This window comes from Nothobranchius furzeri, chromosome 15 (assembly GCF_043380555.1).
Source record: "Nothobranchius furzeri strain GRZ-AD chromosome 15, NfurGRZ-RIMD1, whole genome shotgun sequence".
NCBI classification, from domain to species: Eukaryota; Metazoa; Chordata; class Actinopteri; order Cyprinodontiformes; family Nothobranchiidae; genus Nothobranchius; species Nothobranchius furzeri.
Genome location: NC_091755.1, coordinates 57,169,671 through 57,187,354, shown reverse-complemented (window position 1 = coordinate 57,187,354; position 17,684 = coordinate 57,169,671). Strand labels below are relative to the sequence as shown.

The 17,684-nt window shown below is 41.7% G+C and overlaps 1 protein-coding gene across 1 annotated transcript; it reads right to left on the bottom strand.

Moving 5' to 3' along the window:
- Positions 1–1,250: 1,250 nt before the first annotated feature.
- On the bottom strand, positions 1,251–10,785 carry eif2d (eukaryotic translation initiation factor 2D). The gene is made up of 15 exons (XM_015968225.3): positions 10,524–10,785; positions 9,949–10,139; positions 9,792–9,875; positions 9,622–9,712; positions 9,439–9,546; positions 8,976–9,223; positions 8,642–8,759; positions 8,523–8,568; positions 8,347–8,453; positions 8,111–8,266; positions 7,639–7,728; positions 7,025–7,120; positions 6,750–6,870; positions 1,517–1,691; positions 1,251–1,433 (listed from the first exon to the last, which is right to left on the bottom strand). The coding sequence occupies exons 1-15, from the start codon at positions 10,577–10,579 to the stop codon at positions 1,363–1,365; spliced, it is 1,758 nt and encodes a 585-aa protein (XP_015823711.3). The 5' UTR covers positions 10,580–10,785; the 3' UTR covers positions 1,251–1,362.
- Between the last annotated feature and the right edge of the window lie 6,899 nt (positions 10,786–17,684).

Sequence of the window (17,684 nt, the reverse complement as noted above, 5' to 3'; positions counted from 1 at the left end):
TTACCTTGCTGACGTACGTTTCGTTTGCCGACTGCAAAACCTCCTCAGAGCTGACGCTGATGGTGGCGTCACTTCCTACTCCGTTTATCCGCGGGCAGCAGAGGACGTTGTCGCCCTCTGCTGCCTGCTCTCCCCTCTCCGATGATGCAGTCCCATGCACAATCCAATGAGTAAACTCCCATTGTCTCTATTCATGGTCCCACATCCAGGTCTCCTTATCTCTCTAGCTTCTTTTATCCATCTTTTGTATTTCTGTTGTTTGGTGTTTATGATCCCTGTGTTGTCCCAGTACATTATATGCTTTTCCCTTGTGCAGTGATCTGTTACGGCTGACTTCTTTATTGTGCTTTCTGCTTCTTGTTGTGCTGCTCTTGTGTGTTTTCGACTTGTTTCTTTCTCGCACTCCTTTCTATGTTCTATTGTTCGTGTGTTGAGTTGGCGTCCGGTTTCTCCTATGTATGTTTTATCGGAGAGGGGAGAGTGGGCAGCAGAGGGCGACAACGCTGATCTTTCTGAATTGTTTCATTCTTTAAAATTATAATGTTTATTTCAGCACCATAAAAACTTATTTTCCAAATCCTAGAGTTTCACCATCTGTTTTTTATCAGAAGCTAATTCAAGATAAGAGACAGGGTTATAGGACTATTTTCATGTTCAGCCTGCATGAAAAACTCAAAGTGACCGATTATAATCATAAATAATCATCAAAAGTGTTTTTCAGTGATGCACACCTTTAAAAAGGTCGAAGAGGGATGTAGTCTTTGTTTACAATCAATGTCAGCCCATGGGGTTGACAAGTCTGCAGCAGGATTTGTAATTCAACTTTGAAATGCCAGAATTGTAGACAGTATTTTAACCGGTAAGAAGAAACAGCATCTTTTGTTTTACTCTATTACTGGGTAAAGAAGACTAGAGGCTAACGTTGTGCTAACAATGCGGTGAATTTGAAACAAATAGTTAGCTCTATAAATATCTCAAGCTACATCTTCAATTACCAACAACTCAATATTACAGTCAAATATATGTATCCACTTATCAACTTATTGTGTATGACTTGTGTTCGCTCGTCACCTAGAATCTTCTGGCACTGAGCCAATAGTAACTGCCAGCAAACTCACAAAAGGGAGCGGGAGAGTCACTTGTTTGTTTAAAAAATAGAGTGCAGTACCCAAATCTGACCACATGGTGTCATTCTTACTTCATGCATGCATTCTGAAACCCAACTTAGACAAAACAACAAACTACAAGACTTTTTCAACAACCTACAGAATTTATTAAATGATTCCTCAACAAGGTTTTTTGTTTCCACGCACTAAAGCTGCAGTGAAGACAAATAAAAACCAAGTACAGATTAATGAAAAGTTACTTCTTCTTGCCACATTTAGGAGTCTTGTCTAGTCCTTGGATGTACTTGCGAGGAATCTGATAATGATCTAAAATTGAATCAAAGAAAGACAAAATGATTTTGTGCACAATAACTTAAGTATATAATAAATTAATTTATGATATTTCTTACCGAGCAGCAAACTTCCAACCTGATGAACCTGGTTTCCTTGGATCTGGACCAGGACTCTGTCTTTGGCTCCAGGTATTGGCTGTAGCACGGTGCTGGCCTGGACTCGGTGCTGAAGAGCTGTGGCAACGATATCTGGATCCAAACCATACACTTCCAAATGCTTTATTAGAGTCACCTGCAGACAGTTAGGATACATTTACCAATAACCAACAATTATTTAAGCTGTAAAGTTAAAAGTGATCTAAGTGCAGGAATACAATTTAAAATATTGTGTAAAACTGAACAAAAATACCAGCCGTGCATTAGAATAAGACGCCATTCTGCATGATTAGCCTAATTGTTCATCAGTTCGTATGACACTCAAAAATCCTATTATCTTGTTATGGTCTTTGAATGCAACATTTCCAAGCAGTAATAAGAAAACAACTGCTATATGTTTCCAAATCCATGGACTCGCCTTTGCTAAAAGCTAATTAACACTGGCAACATCAGGTCTTCGACGTGGATGTTTCGATTTCCATAATTAGAATTTTCGTCTTAGTCAAGACGTTTTTAAAAAGCAATTTGTTAATTATATTTGAAATCTTTGTCAACACATCAGAGCTGTACAAAAAGGTCGACGGTTGCAGAAGAGTTAAGCAGGAAGCAGGAAGCCCCGCTCAGTCTGTCACTGTCCTTGGGCAGGACAGTTAACCCACACTGACTGCTGGTGGTGGTGGTGTAAGTGTACAGCAGCCTGGCCTCCTGTCAGCGTGTCCCTGGGCAGCAGTGGCTACATTATAGCTCATCACCACTACCTGCATGTGAATGTGTGTGTGCGTGGGTGAATGACTGATTGTATTGTAAAGTGCCTTGGGGGTTCTAGGACTCTAGAAGGTGCTATATCAAATACAGATGTAGCGTGATGAATTGTCCATTTCTGACCTAAAAGGCCCTGCTCTGTTTTGCTCTGCTCAAAGCAAAACTAGAAGTTTCTGACACAAACTTAATCTGCATGAGATATTGCTCAAGCTCTCATGCTCTGCTCCTAAACCGTTTCTTCCTTTCCAGCTCAAGAGAAGAATGAAGACAAAGGACTCTTTCTTTTAATAAATCAGAAGAACTCTATTTTTAATAAGCTAATCAAACAAAGTGTTAGTCCAATAATAAAATGTGAACCAATCTGTGAAAATGACAATGTTATGATCAGTAGTATTTTAATAAGAAATACAACTTTAAACTAGCTGCACTGGACATTCTCATCCACGTAATGTTAAGTCACATGACACATTTCCTTTTTCTGACCCAATCAGAATCTTCCAGATCTGACGTGAGGCGTGGTTTTGGTGGTGCTTGGTAAATCTGTCCTTTTTTGATTCAACCATAAATCAAAACATCCAAATTATAAAACTATGCCCACGTCACCTTAACTTCAGTTCAAAGCGTTCTAGAAGTTGTCGGAGTGGCCAATCCATAACTTTCCTCTTCAGCTGAAAGAACCTAACGACTAGCTGGATTAAATCTGTTGCATGTTCCACCTGCTGCAACGGTTCCTTTCAGAATAAAAGCTGAACCATCACGACCCCCTTTTTGGGTCTTGCTAGATGCTAATAAAACTGTCGTGACCTGGAAGTGTCTCAAGACTGGTCTGGTCGGCAGCCGCTGCCTTTCCACCGGCTTCGGTGCCAGAGGAGGTCAAGCTGGACCTCGACATTCCTGATCTAAAAGCTCTTGTGCTCCCGTTTCAGGAGCTAGATGTCAGCCACAGCAGATTTAAGCTTCAGACGGTAGGATTTGTGAATCCTATGCAAGGGCGTCAGTTTGTTGTCAGAATTGCTGGGGACAATAACCATACACTTGAGTGGGGTTTAAAAATTGCTGGGGACAATAAAGTAGGCTAGCACAGGGGTCGGCGGATCTGTAGCCGCAAGCGGCTCTTCCATCCATCTGATGCGGCTCTCTGTGCTTGTAAAATAATGAAAGGATATTTAAATAAAATGCTTTATATTTTACTGCATTAATATTACATCTGTATGCCAATTCTAAATGTAAAGATTGTCTGCGTAAACCTGAACAGGTCCAACCCAGTCTTACTGTGAGACCGGGTTGACGCGTCACGCTTGTGCGTAATCATATGCGCTTCCTGAGCTGGAGGATGTCAGATTCTGGGATTCTCCTCAGACAGGTTCCTGGATGCGTCGCCACATTGGAGACAGGAACAAGCGCTATTCAGCCAAAGTTTCATAATCAGGTGTGGCAGTGTGAGTGTCCTGTCACAGTGTCCCGATAGATAATGCACCCTGGCTACTTGGCCAAGGGGTTGTTCCTTTGGCTGACTGGTTAGAGCGTATGACTCTCACCCAGGAGTCTGGGGATCGAATCCCGCCCGGGCCCTCGTTTATCCACCTCGCCACATATTGACGGATAAACTCAAGGATGTTGGTTGTTTTGAAAGAATTACCCCGACGCACACTGATGCGCATGGATGAGCTGACATTTTAATCGTTACGCACATCGCAGAGGTAACTTGATTCCCATCAGAACATCAGAGCTTTATACTGGACAAGAGTTCAGCGCGGCTCGGAGTGCCCACAGTGGACAGTGGGCTGAAGATCTGTAGAGGGGTTCGCAGCGCAGAACCACGGTGCATGCGATGATTTCCTCCCACTGAAGCGGTCTTGAAACCCGGTCTCTCTGAGGGATGTCACTTGGAAAAATTTTCTTTTAATGAAATTATGAAACTTTGGCTGAACAGCGCTTGTTCCCGTCTCTATGGAGACGCATGACGCATCCAGTCTGAGGCAGAATAGCTCTTCAGCTCAGAGAGCACCTGTAGAGACATTTGATCACGCACAAAGTTTATGTGGAGCAGAAGAGGTCGGGCCATGGCAGGTGAAATGTTCCTAGCCTACATGAAGTGTAACGGTTTAATTGTAACATTAATATGTTACTGGACACGCTGGTCTGGTTGGTTAGACCAGTGTTTGAAGTGGAACACACACACACACACACACACACACACACACACACACACACACACACACACACACACACACACACACACACACACACACACACACACACACACACACACACACACACACACACACACACACACACACACACACACACACACACACACACACACACACACACACACACACACACACAAATTAAAATAATGCTGATAGCGTGGACTAGAAGACAGGTGATGGTTTACGTATTTAAATGATGATCAGGCTGCTGTAAAATGTAATCTCCATCCACATCCAGACAGAATTATCCTCTATTCTGTCTCTATTTGCTCTGCTCTTGTCTGGGCTGACGTAGCTGATGGTGCGCGCGGCGCGCCTAACTAGCGGCTGATGCACTTTTTACGCATTTGGAGAGGTGGGCTGGATGCTTTGCTTTTACTGGAAGATGGTCCACTTAACGCACGGGTGTAGACTACATATTAATGACAAATGAATGAAAATTAAATTGGGAGTTTTTACTTCATATTTTTAGAAATAAAAATGACAGGGGAACACATTTATAACGTCTTTTGAAAGGAAATTTTCTAGCGCGACCTGCCTGCTTCACTAAGTCACTGCTTATTAAGGTCCGTCCAGAATTACCGTGGCCCACCCAAAAATGAAAACCTGGCGCCGCGCCAGTTATAAACCTCTGCAAATTGTTGTTCTTCACTTCATCAAACTCAGACTTTGTACAGCTAATGTCAAGATGTAAAATTATTCAGTCGAGCTCTTCCGTCCCTCCCTCTCCTGGAAACCCGACATCGGCTGTCAGAAGCGGAGGTGAAGAAGGAGATGAGGCAAACAGAGTGAGTGCGACATAAAGAAACCAGACTGGTGTGGAGGTGAGCAAAACAGCTGGAAAAGTGTGGGTGTTGAATCCCCCACGGGTGCGACGCCCATGTGAGCGACCAGAACCGGCTGCTGTCACCTGGTTGTGAGCAGCTCTCTGCTGTCTGAGGGTAGGCCCCGCCCACAACGCTGCGGTCGCTGTGGCTCCCAGTGTTTTCTTTACTGTGGGAAATGGGTAATAATGGCTCTTTGATGGGAACAGGTTGCCGACCCCTGGTATAAGATCTGAGCTGGTAAAACAGAAATCCTCATCAGCAGGCATTTTTTAAAGTGGGGGGGACACAGCTGCCAATCACAAATTTTGCCAGGGACATGTCCCCGGCGTCCCCGGTTAAAATGACGCCTATGATCCTATGCCACTAAAACACTAGCGTCGGCTCCACTGCACTCCGCATGCCCCAGCCTGGCCGCGTTTGGTCCACACAGCCTTAGGAACGGGGAATTTGATTGAGCACATGGGCGGTCTTCCTATAGGGAAGAGGGCTGAAAAGTCGTCTAGTTGGGAGTGGGAAAATCCAAGGCTGCCTAAATGAGAACACTCCCAACACGGTCCAGGTGGAGCAGAGCCGATGCTAATGTGTAAGTGCCATTACTTCCTGATATTCAGACATTTTGCCTCTGATTGGCAAACAGCAACGTGACTCTGTTTACTTTGCAACGCCGATATTTTACCTCCACAAATAACACAGACCTGAAGGAGTTATGCTGTGTGGTGGAGTTGAGAATGCTAACTTTTAGCCACAACTAGCCGAGATGCGCTGTGCTCTCTCCTGGATGCTAAATCAACAGCTTTCCCTGTCGCAAGCCAAGATGAGTGACCCAGTGAATGCTAATTTGACAATATAGTGCACACCTCACTTTTTTTTCTAATCAGAGCGTTTCTCCATTTATTTTCCATCTGCGGCTAAAGCAGGAAACAGGGGTAGAAGACTGATCATATTTCAAAAATGGACAAGTTCAAGAGTGGTTTCTAAGTGAATTTGCCCTTTAAAATATCTGGAATATCAAAGTTACTGAAGCCAGCATGGGTTTGGTGTTTTTGAAACTCTCAAAAACACAGATAAGGAAAGACTTATTATTCACAGCTTAGACTTTATAGTGCTAGCCCCGTCATCAGAAGGTTGCAGGTTCGAGCCCCGTTCTGTCGCTGTCGTTGTGTCCTTGCCTGCTGGTGGTATTCAGAGGGACCGGTGGCACCTGTGTACAGCAGTCTCACCTGTCAGTGAGCGCCAGGGAAGCTGTGGCTACAGTGTAGCTTATTACCACAAGGATGTGAATGGGTGAATGACTGATTGTGTTGTAAAGCACCTTGGGTGGTTCCAGGACTCTAGAAGGTGTTATATACAATACAGGCCATTTACCATTTATAAAACAGCTGTAAAAGTCACCTTTTTATTGGAGCCCCGAGAAGCCACAGAGATGTCTATGGGCTCAATGTGACCCTTCTTTATTATCGGTGCCTTTCCGGGAAACACGACCTGGTAGCAATCCTGCATTCGCCCTAAAGTCCTGTGAAGAGCAACATGGCGACGGTGGTAAAGTGGAAGTACAAATATGAAGAAAGTCTGGGTTTACACCTTCTCATCATTAGGTAGCACAGATGTTACACGTTTCTTTTGGAAAAACAAATCCATGCAGATAAATGTGAAGCCATTCCCTCTACCTGCTAAAAAGGTCGTCCCATTTAAGATACTCCACCTCCTGGTATTCCGACTTCTCCAGTAAACAGTCACACAGAGCAGGATCAATCCTCACAAAGCTGATGAAATAAGGGGAAAATAACCTGGATAAACAGTTTGAAATAAACAAAGACCACGTTCTTGGTAAAAAATGTAACCTTAACTGATTCTATTGAATTTCTCTCATCAACAATTATCTGCTTGTTCCACATCAGGAGACACCTTTGTTTTTCATGCCGTGCATTAGAAACCTTGGACAGCTCTTCTGTGTCAGAGTCACATTTAATCATTTCAGTGGACTAATGACATTACACAGCTTTGGCTCAGGGTTAAATTTATTTATCAGGATATATTTTATTGCTGAACTCAGTTCCAAGAAGCCAAACATGGCGACCTCAGTTACTCTCTACTTCCGTCTGAGGGATAATTTTACCCCCAAAAAATAATGATTTATTGAAAGAACATCCAGAAATGTTCTGGCAGACATAACAACAGAAAAACTAAAGCATGACTTTTAGTAAAGTCGGCTGTAACATTATTGTTATTTGTCGTTTTCAAAAAATTAGAAAGTCTGAACAGACTGTAACAATCCACTTACTTCTTGTTCTTTTCGTCCACTAAATCATTCTTCCTCACATATTCGGTGATTATATGCCTTACTTCAGCAGCATGCAGCATAACTCCTTTTCTGAGGAGGGAACAAAAGGAAACCGGTGTTAAAATGAAATCTTCCCTCAGTTAAAGCAGCTTGGCTACGATGCTTCGGAGGTGTGTTGCTGCCGAGCTCTAACGGTTGATATTTCCTGCTGAAAAGGGGAAATTACAAAGCGTGTGCTGAAGGACTGTTTTCAGAGGACTAATATTTGTGTGGCTTTTATCATGTGAATGTTGACTCAGCCATTCACAGAGGATGAGAAGTAACTGTCAGTTCAAGCAAACGCCTAATGCCTTCCTGCAGAGGTGCTGGAGCGTCTCTCCTAAGCAAACACAAGCTCCGCCCTCTCAATGGCCACCTGCTGACTGAACCGGTGCTGTATGAAGAGGTGCAATAAAGTTGGAGACGTTCAAACCTCTTGTTTGCGTCTGAAAACAGAGGCTCCACCCGAGCGGACACAGAGTACAGAGCTGTGATCTCTGGCGGGTGGTAGGGAACGTCTCCCTCTCCTCCATCCTGCACCGAAGTCGATTCAACACAGGTTTCCTCTGGAACGCTGAAGGAGCGCAGTCTGGAACACGTAATTCAAAGAGTGTTAAAAAAAGAAGGAAAAAGTGACTTTTTAAATTTAAAATGAAGAGTTTGACTCACTGTGGATTCTTCCAGTCCACCTCCACAATGCTCTCCACACCTTTGGTGAGTTCTTTCACCTGAACAACATTATGCTGCTGCTGCATAACCTGGAGAAACTTGGACAACTGTGAAAGAAAAAAAAATACTTAGAAAACTACATCTGTAGTAAATTTGATTGTGAGAAACTGGTTTACCTTTTTGTAGCTGGATTTTTTAATATCGAGTTGCTTTCCGCTTGGGCTGGTGGACAAAAAAGAGGTTTTCAGCAACTATCTGACCTCCACCTCAGAAAGATCAAGACAGGAGTCTATACCAGCAGGAGAACATGTGGTTGCGTAGAAATGTACTCGTCAGCAGAGGGAGCTCTGATTTTTTCACTTTGCTTTTGAGAGCGTGGAGAAAGCACTGCAACAGCAGGGCGTCCATTTCCTCTGGAAATTCAGAAAAAGGGCATCCTTTATAGTCTAGATGTTGTAATTTTGTCTCATAAGAAGTCTTATTCTTCAGCTGAAGCGGCATCTAAAATTAGCATGCAGCCAGCAATTATTTGATTTAATTTAATTTTAATTTAAGACATCTTTTATTTTGAAGAATTTTTTTTTAAAACTTTGCAGCATTCATTAGACCAATGTGACCATTTCTGTTACCTTGTGGTGTTTTCTGGTCATCCTGGTTGTCGTCTTCCATCTTATTGCTGCTGCTTCCCTCTTTAACTTCCTCTTGCTCAGTTAAACTCAGCTCAACACCACGACTCGCTTCATCTGAAGCTGCGACACCACAATCTTCCTGCTCCTCCACACTCTCCCCAATTTCTTCTTCATGTTCGCTCTCACATTCCTCTCCGTTCACCTCTTCATCTGCTAAAGAGGGGGGGCCTGACTTGTCTCCAAAAGCCCTGAACAGAAAATACATTTTTGGCTACATGTTTGATTATTTACAGCAGAATAAAGCAACACTGGGGTGACCTACTCATCCAGTTTAGGACATATTTTTCAAATGTTGGACAAAATAACCACACAGTTGTGTACTTACATGTTCTTATGGCTGACACTCACTCTTTACTCGTTATTTACAGAATTTTAGTCTCTTTTGAAGCTGAAAGCCACTAACCAGAGATAATCTTTGTATGTGTGAAGAACACAAACTCCTCTTCCTTTCATACCAGAACTCTGCATCTCTGATCTGGACACTGCAGCTTTGCCGACAGCAACAGGAGCTCTGCAGTCAGCCAGGAGAGAACACTTACACTTGCTTTTATTTTCAGGAAAAAGGAGAACTCTATTTGAAATTTACCTGTTGTTCACAATGGCAACAGAGCAGCAGTCTCCTTGATTCACATCTGGGAGACCACATGAAGGCACCACCACACCAGGCAACATGAGATCTTTGGAGAAACAGAACATTTTGTCTTTAATGCAGATGAACAGACTAAATCCTTTAGTAGTCTCACAGATGAAACTTACCGGCTCCTCCAATCAGCTTTTGGAGCACAGGAGGCCATGTTCTGAATGCTGGAAGGAGATCAGGAAGACGCCACAGCACATAGACTAACAGAAGAGACAACACCTATAATATTGTAGAACATTTGTCTTTTAACTGCCTCTGTGACTGATTTATTACCTGTGGGGTAAATCTGTTTTTCCAGTTCAAAGAAGAGAGGGTTTTTGTGAAGAACATAAAGTGTCACAGCTTCTCCCTTATGCCCATAAATCTTCACAATGTTGAACTCTTCTTTATTGGGAACGAGCTCAGACAGAGCATCAGCAGACAGTGACGGAAATGCAGCTAAAATGTCAGCTTTCAGCTTTCTCCTGCAAGACACAGAAGGACATATCCATCAAATGCTGTTGTCTTCGTCTGAGGAAAAAGTTGTGTTCTCATTTAAAGTTTAAATTAGCTGAGCCCCTGGCTCGATATCTCAAAATCAGGCTGTGTTCACACACACACACACAAATAACACACACACACACACACACACACACACACACACACACACACACACACACACACACACACACACACACACACACACACACACACACACACACACAAACACATATAACAAATTCCCGATCTGAAGATTGATTACAGGAAAAACATTAGGATTTAAATAAAACGCCCAAAACAGCTGTTAGCTGTTGTCTGATTTATCACATGAACTAGCGGACTATCAGGGTGTCGCAGGTCTGACTCACCTGTCCGACCCTTTGATTGCGGTGTTAGATTTGACACGAAACGGTTTGGCAAACATCTTTTATAAAAGAAACTACCGTCTCGCGAACCGATTCAGCATTTTAACCACTAAAAGTTCTGACGTTCACTAACGATGGTAAAGTATTTCAATAACCACTCATCTTCCTATAGAAACAGCGTTTTTCTACATTGTTTTTATAAAGCTATCACATATCGCTCGTTGAACCAGACGGTCCGTCGCGTACTTATTTCCGACTTGAAACTGCAGCACTACTTGGCTACGTAACATTGGTTCCGCATACCAAGGAATTCATTAGTTCCGTGTTTAAATGGCCTTTCCGGTTATGTAACGTGTGTTTGTACTTGTGGTTTAAGTAAGCGTTTTTAAAGCTCCAAGTAGAATCAAAACTGAACTGTTATATAGAAATTGTTTAAAAATGCCCAATTGGTTGACTCTATCATTCATCCTACCTGGAAACTAATTGGAATTGCTAAAGTCACAGAGTAATAAGCAAAACACCATAAATAAATAAATAAATAAATAAATAAATAAACGAATGAATGAATGAATGAATGAATGAATGAATAAATAGAAGAGGAGGAATAATAAATACTAAAAAATAAGAAGAAATAAAATTCATCCATTCTTTTCTGCTTATCCGGAGTTGGCCCAGTCTTCTTCTTCTTCTTCTTCTTCTTCTTCTTCTTCTTCTTCTTCTTCTTCTTCTTCTTCTTCTTCTTCTTCTTCTTCTTCTTCTTCTTCAATGGATCAGGCAGGCTAGACACCCACAAGGTGTATTGCTGCCACACAGTCCTGTGTGGCCATACAGCCCACAGTGCAGAAGAAGGTGACACACAATGCGAGGCAAGGCATGCGCAAGGATGGATAATAGCGTTGCATGTGTCCGTCCCGATGCAGACAGAGAAGTATAATTTAGGCTTAAGCAGGGAGGCCCAGACTTTCCTCTCCTGAGCCACTTGGGCCAGCTCCTCCGGGGGGAATCCCAAGGAGGAGCTGGCCAGCCGAGTGACATGGTCCTTCCAGAGTGTCCTGGGTCTTCCTTTAGGTCTTCTCCCTGTTGGATGTGGTTAGAAAACCTCACCAAAGAGGTTTCCACATGGAAACCTAACTTGATTCCCGAGCCACTTAAACTGGCTCCTCTCAAGGTGGAGGAGCAATGGGTCTTCTCCGAGCCCCTCCCGGATTACCAAGCTCACCCTATCTCTATGGGAGAGCACAGCCACCCTGTGGAGAAAACTCATTTTGGCCACTTGTGTCTATGATCTCATTCTTTTGGTCACTACCCAAAGCTCGTGACCATAAATGAGGGCACAAACGTAGATCACCTGGTAAAGCTGAGACGGAAGACAAAGCTTTCTCTTCACCACAACAGACAACACTCGCATTACTGCAGACGTAGCACCAATCCGCTTGTCGATCTTGCACTCCATCTTTTCCTCACTCATGAGACCCCGAGATACTTGAACTCTTCCACTTGAGGCAAGACCTCATGCCTGACCTGGAGAAGGCATTTAACCCTTTTTCCAACTTAAGACCGTGGTCTCGGACTTAGAGGAGCTGATTCTCATCCCAGCTGCTTCACACTCGGTTGCGAACCGATCCAGCCACAGCTGGAGATCACCGTCTGATAAAGCCAACAGGACCACATCATTTGCAAAACACAAAGACCTGATCCTTAGGACACCAAAACGGATCCCTTCAACACCTTGGCTGCGCCTGTGTATATCCTATATCCTGAACAGAACCGGTGACAAAAGGCAGCCTTGACAGAGTCCAACTCTCACTGGAAACGAGCCCCCCCCCCTCCCCCCGGACATTACGCTCCCGTTCCCGATCTCCCCTGCTTTTCCAGTGCACCTTCAGTTCCTGTTTTAAGATAAAGATTCTTTTTTTTTTTACCATAAGATCTGTGAGTGTGTGATTCTGCATGTCTTGGGTTAAACACATTCCCCAAACCATGTCAGAAACAGATGATGACTGTTATATTATTTTAATGCACAAAATTAAGTTTGACTCATTTGCTCCAGTTGTGTCTCAGCATTGGCAGAATTAGGGAACACGACTTTACCACAAACCTGATATTCCACCTGGAAACAGGATGAAAGCATGGCCTAACATCAATGCTCCGAGCTTTCTCTGCCTTTTGTCTTATGCTTGAAACAATTCACATAAAGGGCCGTTGACAACATGGCCATGATGTCATGCTAAGCTCTGTATACAGAGTTAACAGATGTGTGTCCAACTCTTGACGAGGTAAGGACACAGGAAGATGTTTCCATTTAGACCTTAAATTTCCTCCATTTTAAATCCTCACACTGAATATTTAGCAGAGTTCAATTCCTGACAAAGAGCTGCTGATTGGATCCTGGCAGGCCTCTGTCTTATCCAGGTTTGGTTTTCAGACAGCTGCAAGCAGGCAGTAGCCTTTTTCACATGGCCACAAATTAATGAGACATCTAAAGCAGCTAAGGTGTTATGTTCGTATCTCAGTCAACAAGTTAAACATATTTTTGATAATCAAAGAAACCAGAACAAACAGCAGATGATCAGGCTGTCTATGGCCACGAAGAGTTTCTTTAATGGTTTTAAATTGTAGTTGTCTGGAACGATGCATAGAAAGGAAAAGTTTAGAAGCTTCAAAAAGGCATGTGGCTTTAATGTTTGTTAGGTGCACAACAGAACATCTCCTCAGGCCCATTTCCACTATGACTTCACATAAACATCCAGTGAAATATTATGACTTTAATGCATGCTGCTGTCACACACCATCGTTCTCTTGATGCTGGTTTCATTTTTAGAACATTGTTCTGGAGATTTGTGGTGTGTTTTAGATAGCACAAAAGAGAAAATATTTTATAATTAAATTGGTGTGAGACAGACACACTGATCTATTACTTTAAAGCATCAACTTATTTTTTGGAATAAACCAGTTTCCCGATATGTGGAATTGTTTATTAGACTGTATCAGATGCTGCTGCAGTAGTAACATAAGCTAAATCATTATCTGCTGTGCAGCTTTTACAAATATGTATAAATCAATTATCAACAGGAGAATGTCTAATGTTGATGGTAATTTGATGAGATCACTCGTCTGGCAAACAATACTGACAGCAGATGGATGCATGTAATATTTACCAACTGAATATAGTTTCTCTTTCTTTTTTTACTTTAATTGTTGTCTTGGATATAATCTGGTTTGCGTTTCTTGGGATATTTAATCATTCCTGATTTTCAGATTTCACAATTTTATAAGTTAAACACATATGAATTTGCTTCCGGCCAACCCCGCTGGAAATTTTGAAGAAAACATTTATTTTTGCTTCTTTCATAAATGGACACAACAGTTAGATCCCTAGTAAGTGTTCTATAACTTTTACTGTCTTAAAATACACTTGAATATTGACATAAGGAAAGAAACAAGTGTTTTCTTGTTAGGTTCATTTAATTATGAAATGAAGAAGCTATAAATAAATATTTTTTCTTAGTTTGATCCGCTTTGATTAAATTTAACTCAGTGTTTGTCATTTGCACTAAGGAGTCATGATGGAAATAAAGAAGTTCAGATATAAAAATTTCTTTGCAATCAACTTTTTTGAGGTCTTTAAAAGTGTCTGTGTGTGCAAACTGAACAGTCATCCATCCATTTTTGTTGCCTGCTGGATGGTGGGGGGCTGGTGTCTATCTCCAGCAGTCTTTGGACAAACAGGTGGGGTTTACCCTGGACAGGTTGCCCGTCCATTGCAGGACAACACAGAGGCACACAGGACAAACAACCATACACAGACCAATCAACCTGACAGTCATGTTTTTGGACTGTGAGAAAGCCGGATACCCAGAGAGAACTCACGTATGCACAGAGAGAACATGCAAACTTCATGCAGAGAGACCCCAGGCTGGCATGTGAACCCAGGATGGCAACAGCGTTAACCACTGCATCACTGTGCAGCCTGGAACATTAACTCTACTTTAAAATAATAAAAAAATAAAAAACTTGTACACCAATAAATTTGCCGAAAGAACAAAAACATTTCGTCCTGTTTGTTGGATGTTCCATAAAGGAACTTATGTGTATTCTTTTCTATAAACAAAAGCAGAGACAGTTTTATTCTTCAGCTTCACTTTAGTTCTTATCAGAATAATTGTCAGATTTGTATAAAAAGCCTTATTTTTTGTCAAATTTGTGCAAAACTGCTCTTTACTTCCCTTCAACATTTGACCAAAGTTTGTATTAAAACATTTCATTTTGTGGTGGATTCCAGAAATAAATTTGACTAGAAGTTGGATTAGTGAAGTGACAAACTATTAGAGAAAACTGTTTGATTCAAACCTCACATTTGCACAGAACTGAGCACACAAAGCTTAGTAGAAACAACGATTTTTATACCACATTTGGTCAAAGGTGGAAGGAACAACTGCAGAGGGACCAGAGTTTTGCATGTGGCCCCGACTGCTGCAGGTGGCAGATCCCTGTCCTGAGGCGATGCCTGTAACATGCCTGTTTATATGACTAAAGCACCATTTTACAGCCTGCCTTTGCAGCTGATTAAAGAAGTGTTTTAACTTCATCTACAACAACTTCTGTCCATCACAACAGCACAAAAAATCTCTAACGAGGCTTAATCCTAAAATGTGCCCTGAAGATTTTAGGGATGAATGAAATAACTACGACCTGAGCAAAATATACGAGCTTATCTAAAATGCATCACTGATTAGTTTCACAATTTAATCTCAGTCTGATTTGGATAATTCAGTTGTTTCTCATCACAAAAAAATCTAATGTGAATCAAATATTTTCCTTTACATGTTGGTGATGCTGCCATGGGACGTTTTGGCAAAAAGGAATCATGAATTTCTCAAACTTGATTTAGTGTCACGTGAGAAAAACTCACCATGACTGTGAGAACTGTGATTTTTCGTCGGTTACTGATGAGAGGGCATGAGGGTCTTTCATTTTTATATTTCAATTCAATTCAGTTTATTTATATAGTGCCAAAATCACAACACAAGTTGTCTCAAGGCACTTCACAATGTAAACATTCCCATAGAGTTCAGTTCATTAACCCACTCATTTAAAAGCTTTCTATATGAGGAACACATCATGTTGCATCAAGTCACTGACTAGTGTCAGAGTCTATTGTACGATTAATTGATTTATAGATTATCGTCCCATCTCTACTTTTGACTTACCTGGCGAGCTCAGTAAACACAAAACGAATAACGTTAATGACTACTCCCTCTGATTGCCGAACACATTTTGTGTAATTATATCAAAATAAACAAATTTAACCTGGTTAGAAAGGCATACGTGTCATTAGATGGCTACAACTCTATATACTACTCCCCCCTCAGTAGCGGTGAGAGGGGGAATGTTTAAGTGGTTAGCAGCAGTGTTCAAGCCGATGGCCCCCTCCATGAGGCTACCACAGCTCAGCAGAACATCATTGTAGCTTCTTCTGGGGAGGAAAACACTTAGGGAAAAATAAAGTTAACAGCTGAAATATTAGGAAATAATACAGTTAAAGAGCAAGTTGTAGAAGAAAGAAGTAGAGTAAGGAAAGTGGTCAGTATGTCCTTCAGCAGTCCTAGCAGCATAACTACAGAGATAACTCTGGATAACCTAGCCTTTTAAATGGAGGCATGTTGGAGGCAGGGCAAGGGAGAGTTGTCTTTACCGACTGTACACTTCACCTCTCTCTACTCCCCCACTTGTCCAGATCTGGAGTATCGTCAGATTTTAACCATAGGCCGTATCAAATAAAATGTTTTAAGCCTATTCTTGAAAGTAGACAAGGTGTCTGCCTCATGGACTAAAGCTGGAAACTGGTTCCACAACTGGTGCCTAATAGCTAAAAGATCTGCCTCCCATCCTATTTTTAGATATTCTGGGAACCGCCAGTAAATCTGCAGTCTGAGAGCAAAGTGCTCGGTTAGGAACATATGGAACAATCAGGTCACGGATGTATGATGGAGCTTGATTATTAAGAGACATGATCTCTCTTTTTAATTCTCATCAGAACTCTGGCTGCAGCATTTTGGGCCAGCTGAAGAATTTTAACTACATTCTGTAGACTTCCTGATAGTAATGCATTACAGTAATCCAATCTTAAGGTAATAAATGCACTAGTTTTATGTTTATGTTTATTTATTTGGCATACGCTTTTATCCAAAGCGACGTACAAATGTTAACCTATAGGGCATGTTGTGAGCTATGAGGGAAACCAGAGTACCTGGAGGAAACCCACACATGCATGCGGAGAACATTCAACTCCACAGAGTCGTCGTGTTGAAGGTGTGACCTAGCTTAAAAATAAGATTCAAAGCTGCATTATAGGTACTGGAAAGGTGAAATCTAAGCCCCCACCCCTATTTAAAGTGGGGTTTTCCCACGTTTGACATAGCTTATTTTACTCCTCTCTCAAACCATCTATCTTCTCTGTCCAGAATGTGTAATTTGTCATCTTCAAAGGTGTGTCCCTTGTCCTTGGTGTTGGTAAACTGCAGAGTCTTGACCTGAAGAGGCGGTTTTCCCGTATTGTGCCATGCACTTGTGTAATTGTTGTTTAGTTTCCCAAATATAACTAAAAAACAATACACAGCTACAGTTTATAAGCTTGACTCTCCCATATTCCAGTTAGAATTGACAAAGCTCCTAGGAATTAGAAGCGAAACGTCTTCAAGAAACCAAAGAAGTCCGGTTGCTTTCATTTGAACCCTTTGGATTACCATGACCTGGATGACTGAGAACCTTCACCAGCATATGTCTCTCTTGAGGTTGCCTTAAAATATTAACAATATAGGTTTAGCTCCTCTGGAAAAATATAAATTTAAAGCACATTTAAATTCCTGAGTCAGTAAAAGTGAATCAGTAGTTTTAGAGCCTTTCATCACACTTAATGCATTCCATCAACATTGTTCACACAGACATCAAAGTAAAGCCCCCAGTGTGCTTCATAGATGTTTGAGGCACACTACTTAGAAGAAATATACACATTTTCCAGCTATAAACCTTTAATGGTAAACCTCTGTAGAAAAAAAGGTCAGATCATTGTAAATAACTGAGGTGAGTAAATATGCTTTCTAAGAGTTTATATTTACTATAAATGTTTAATAGCTAATAAAAAAGCTCCAGATCAGAGGTATA

Coding starts and splice junctions, on each gene's coding strand:
- eif2d (XM_015968225.3), bottom strand. CDS start 10,579: ATGTTTGCCAAACCGTTTCGTGTCAAATCTAACACCGCAATCAAAGGG. Junction 9,876..9,948: donor AAAACAGATTTACCCCACAG/GTAATAAATCAG, acceptor CTCTTCTGTTAG/TCTATGTGCTGTGGCGTCTT. Junction 1,692..6,749: donor CTCGGGGCTCCAATAAAAAG/GTGACTTTTACA, acceptor AACTGTCTGCAG/GTGACTCTAATAAAGCATTT.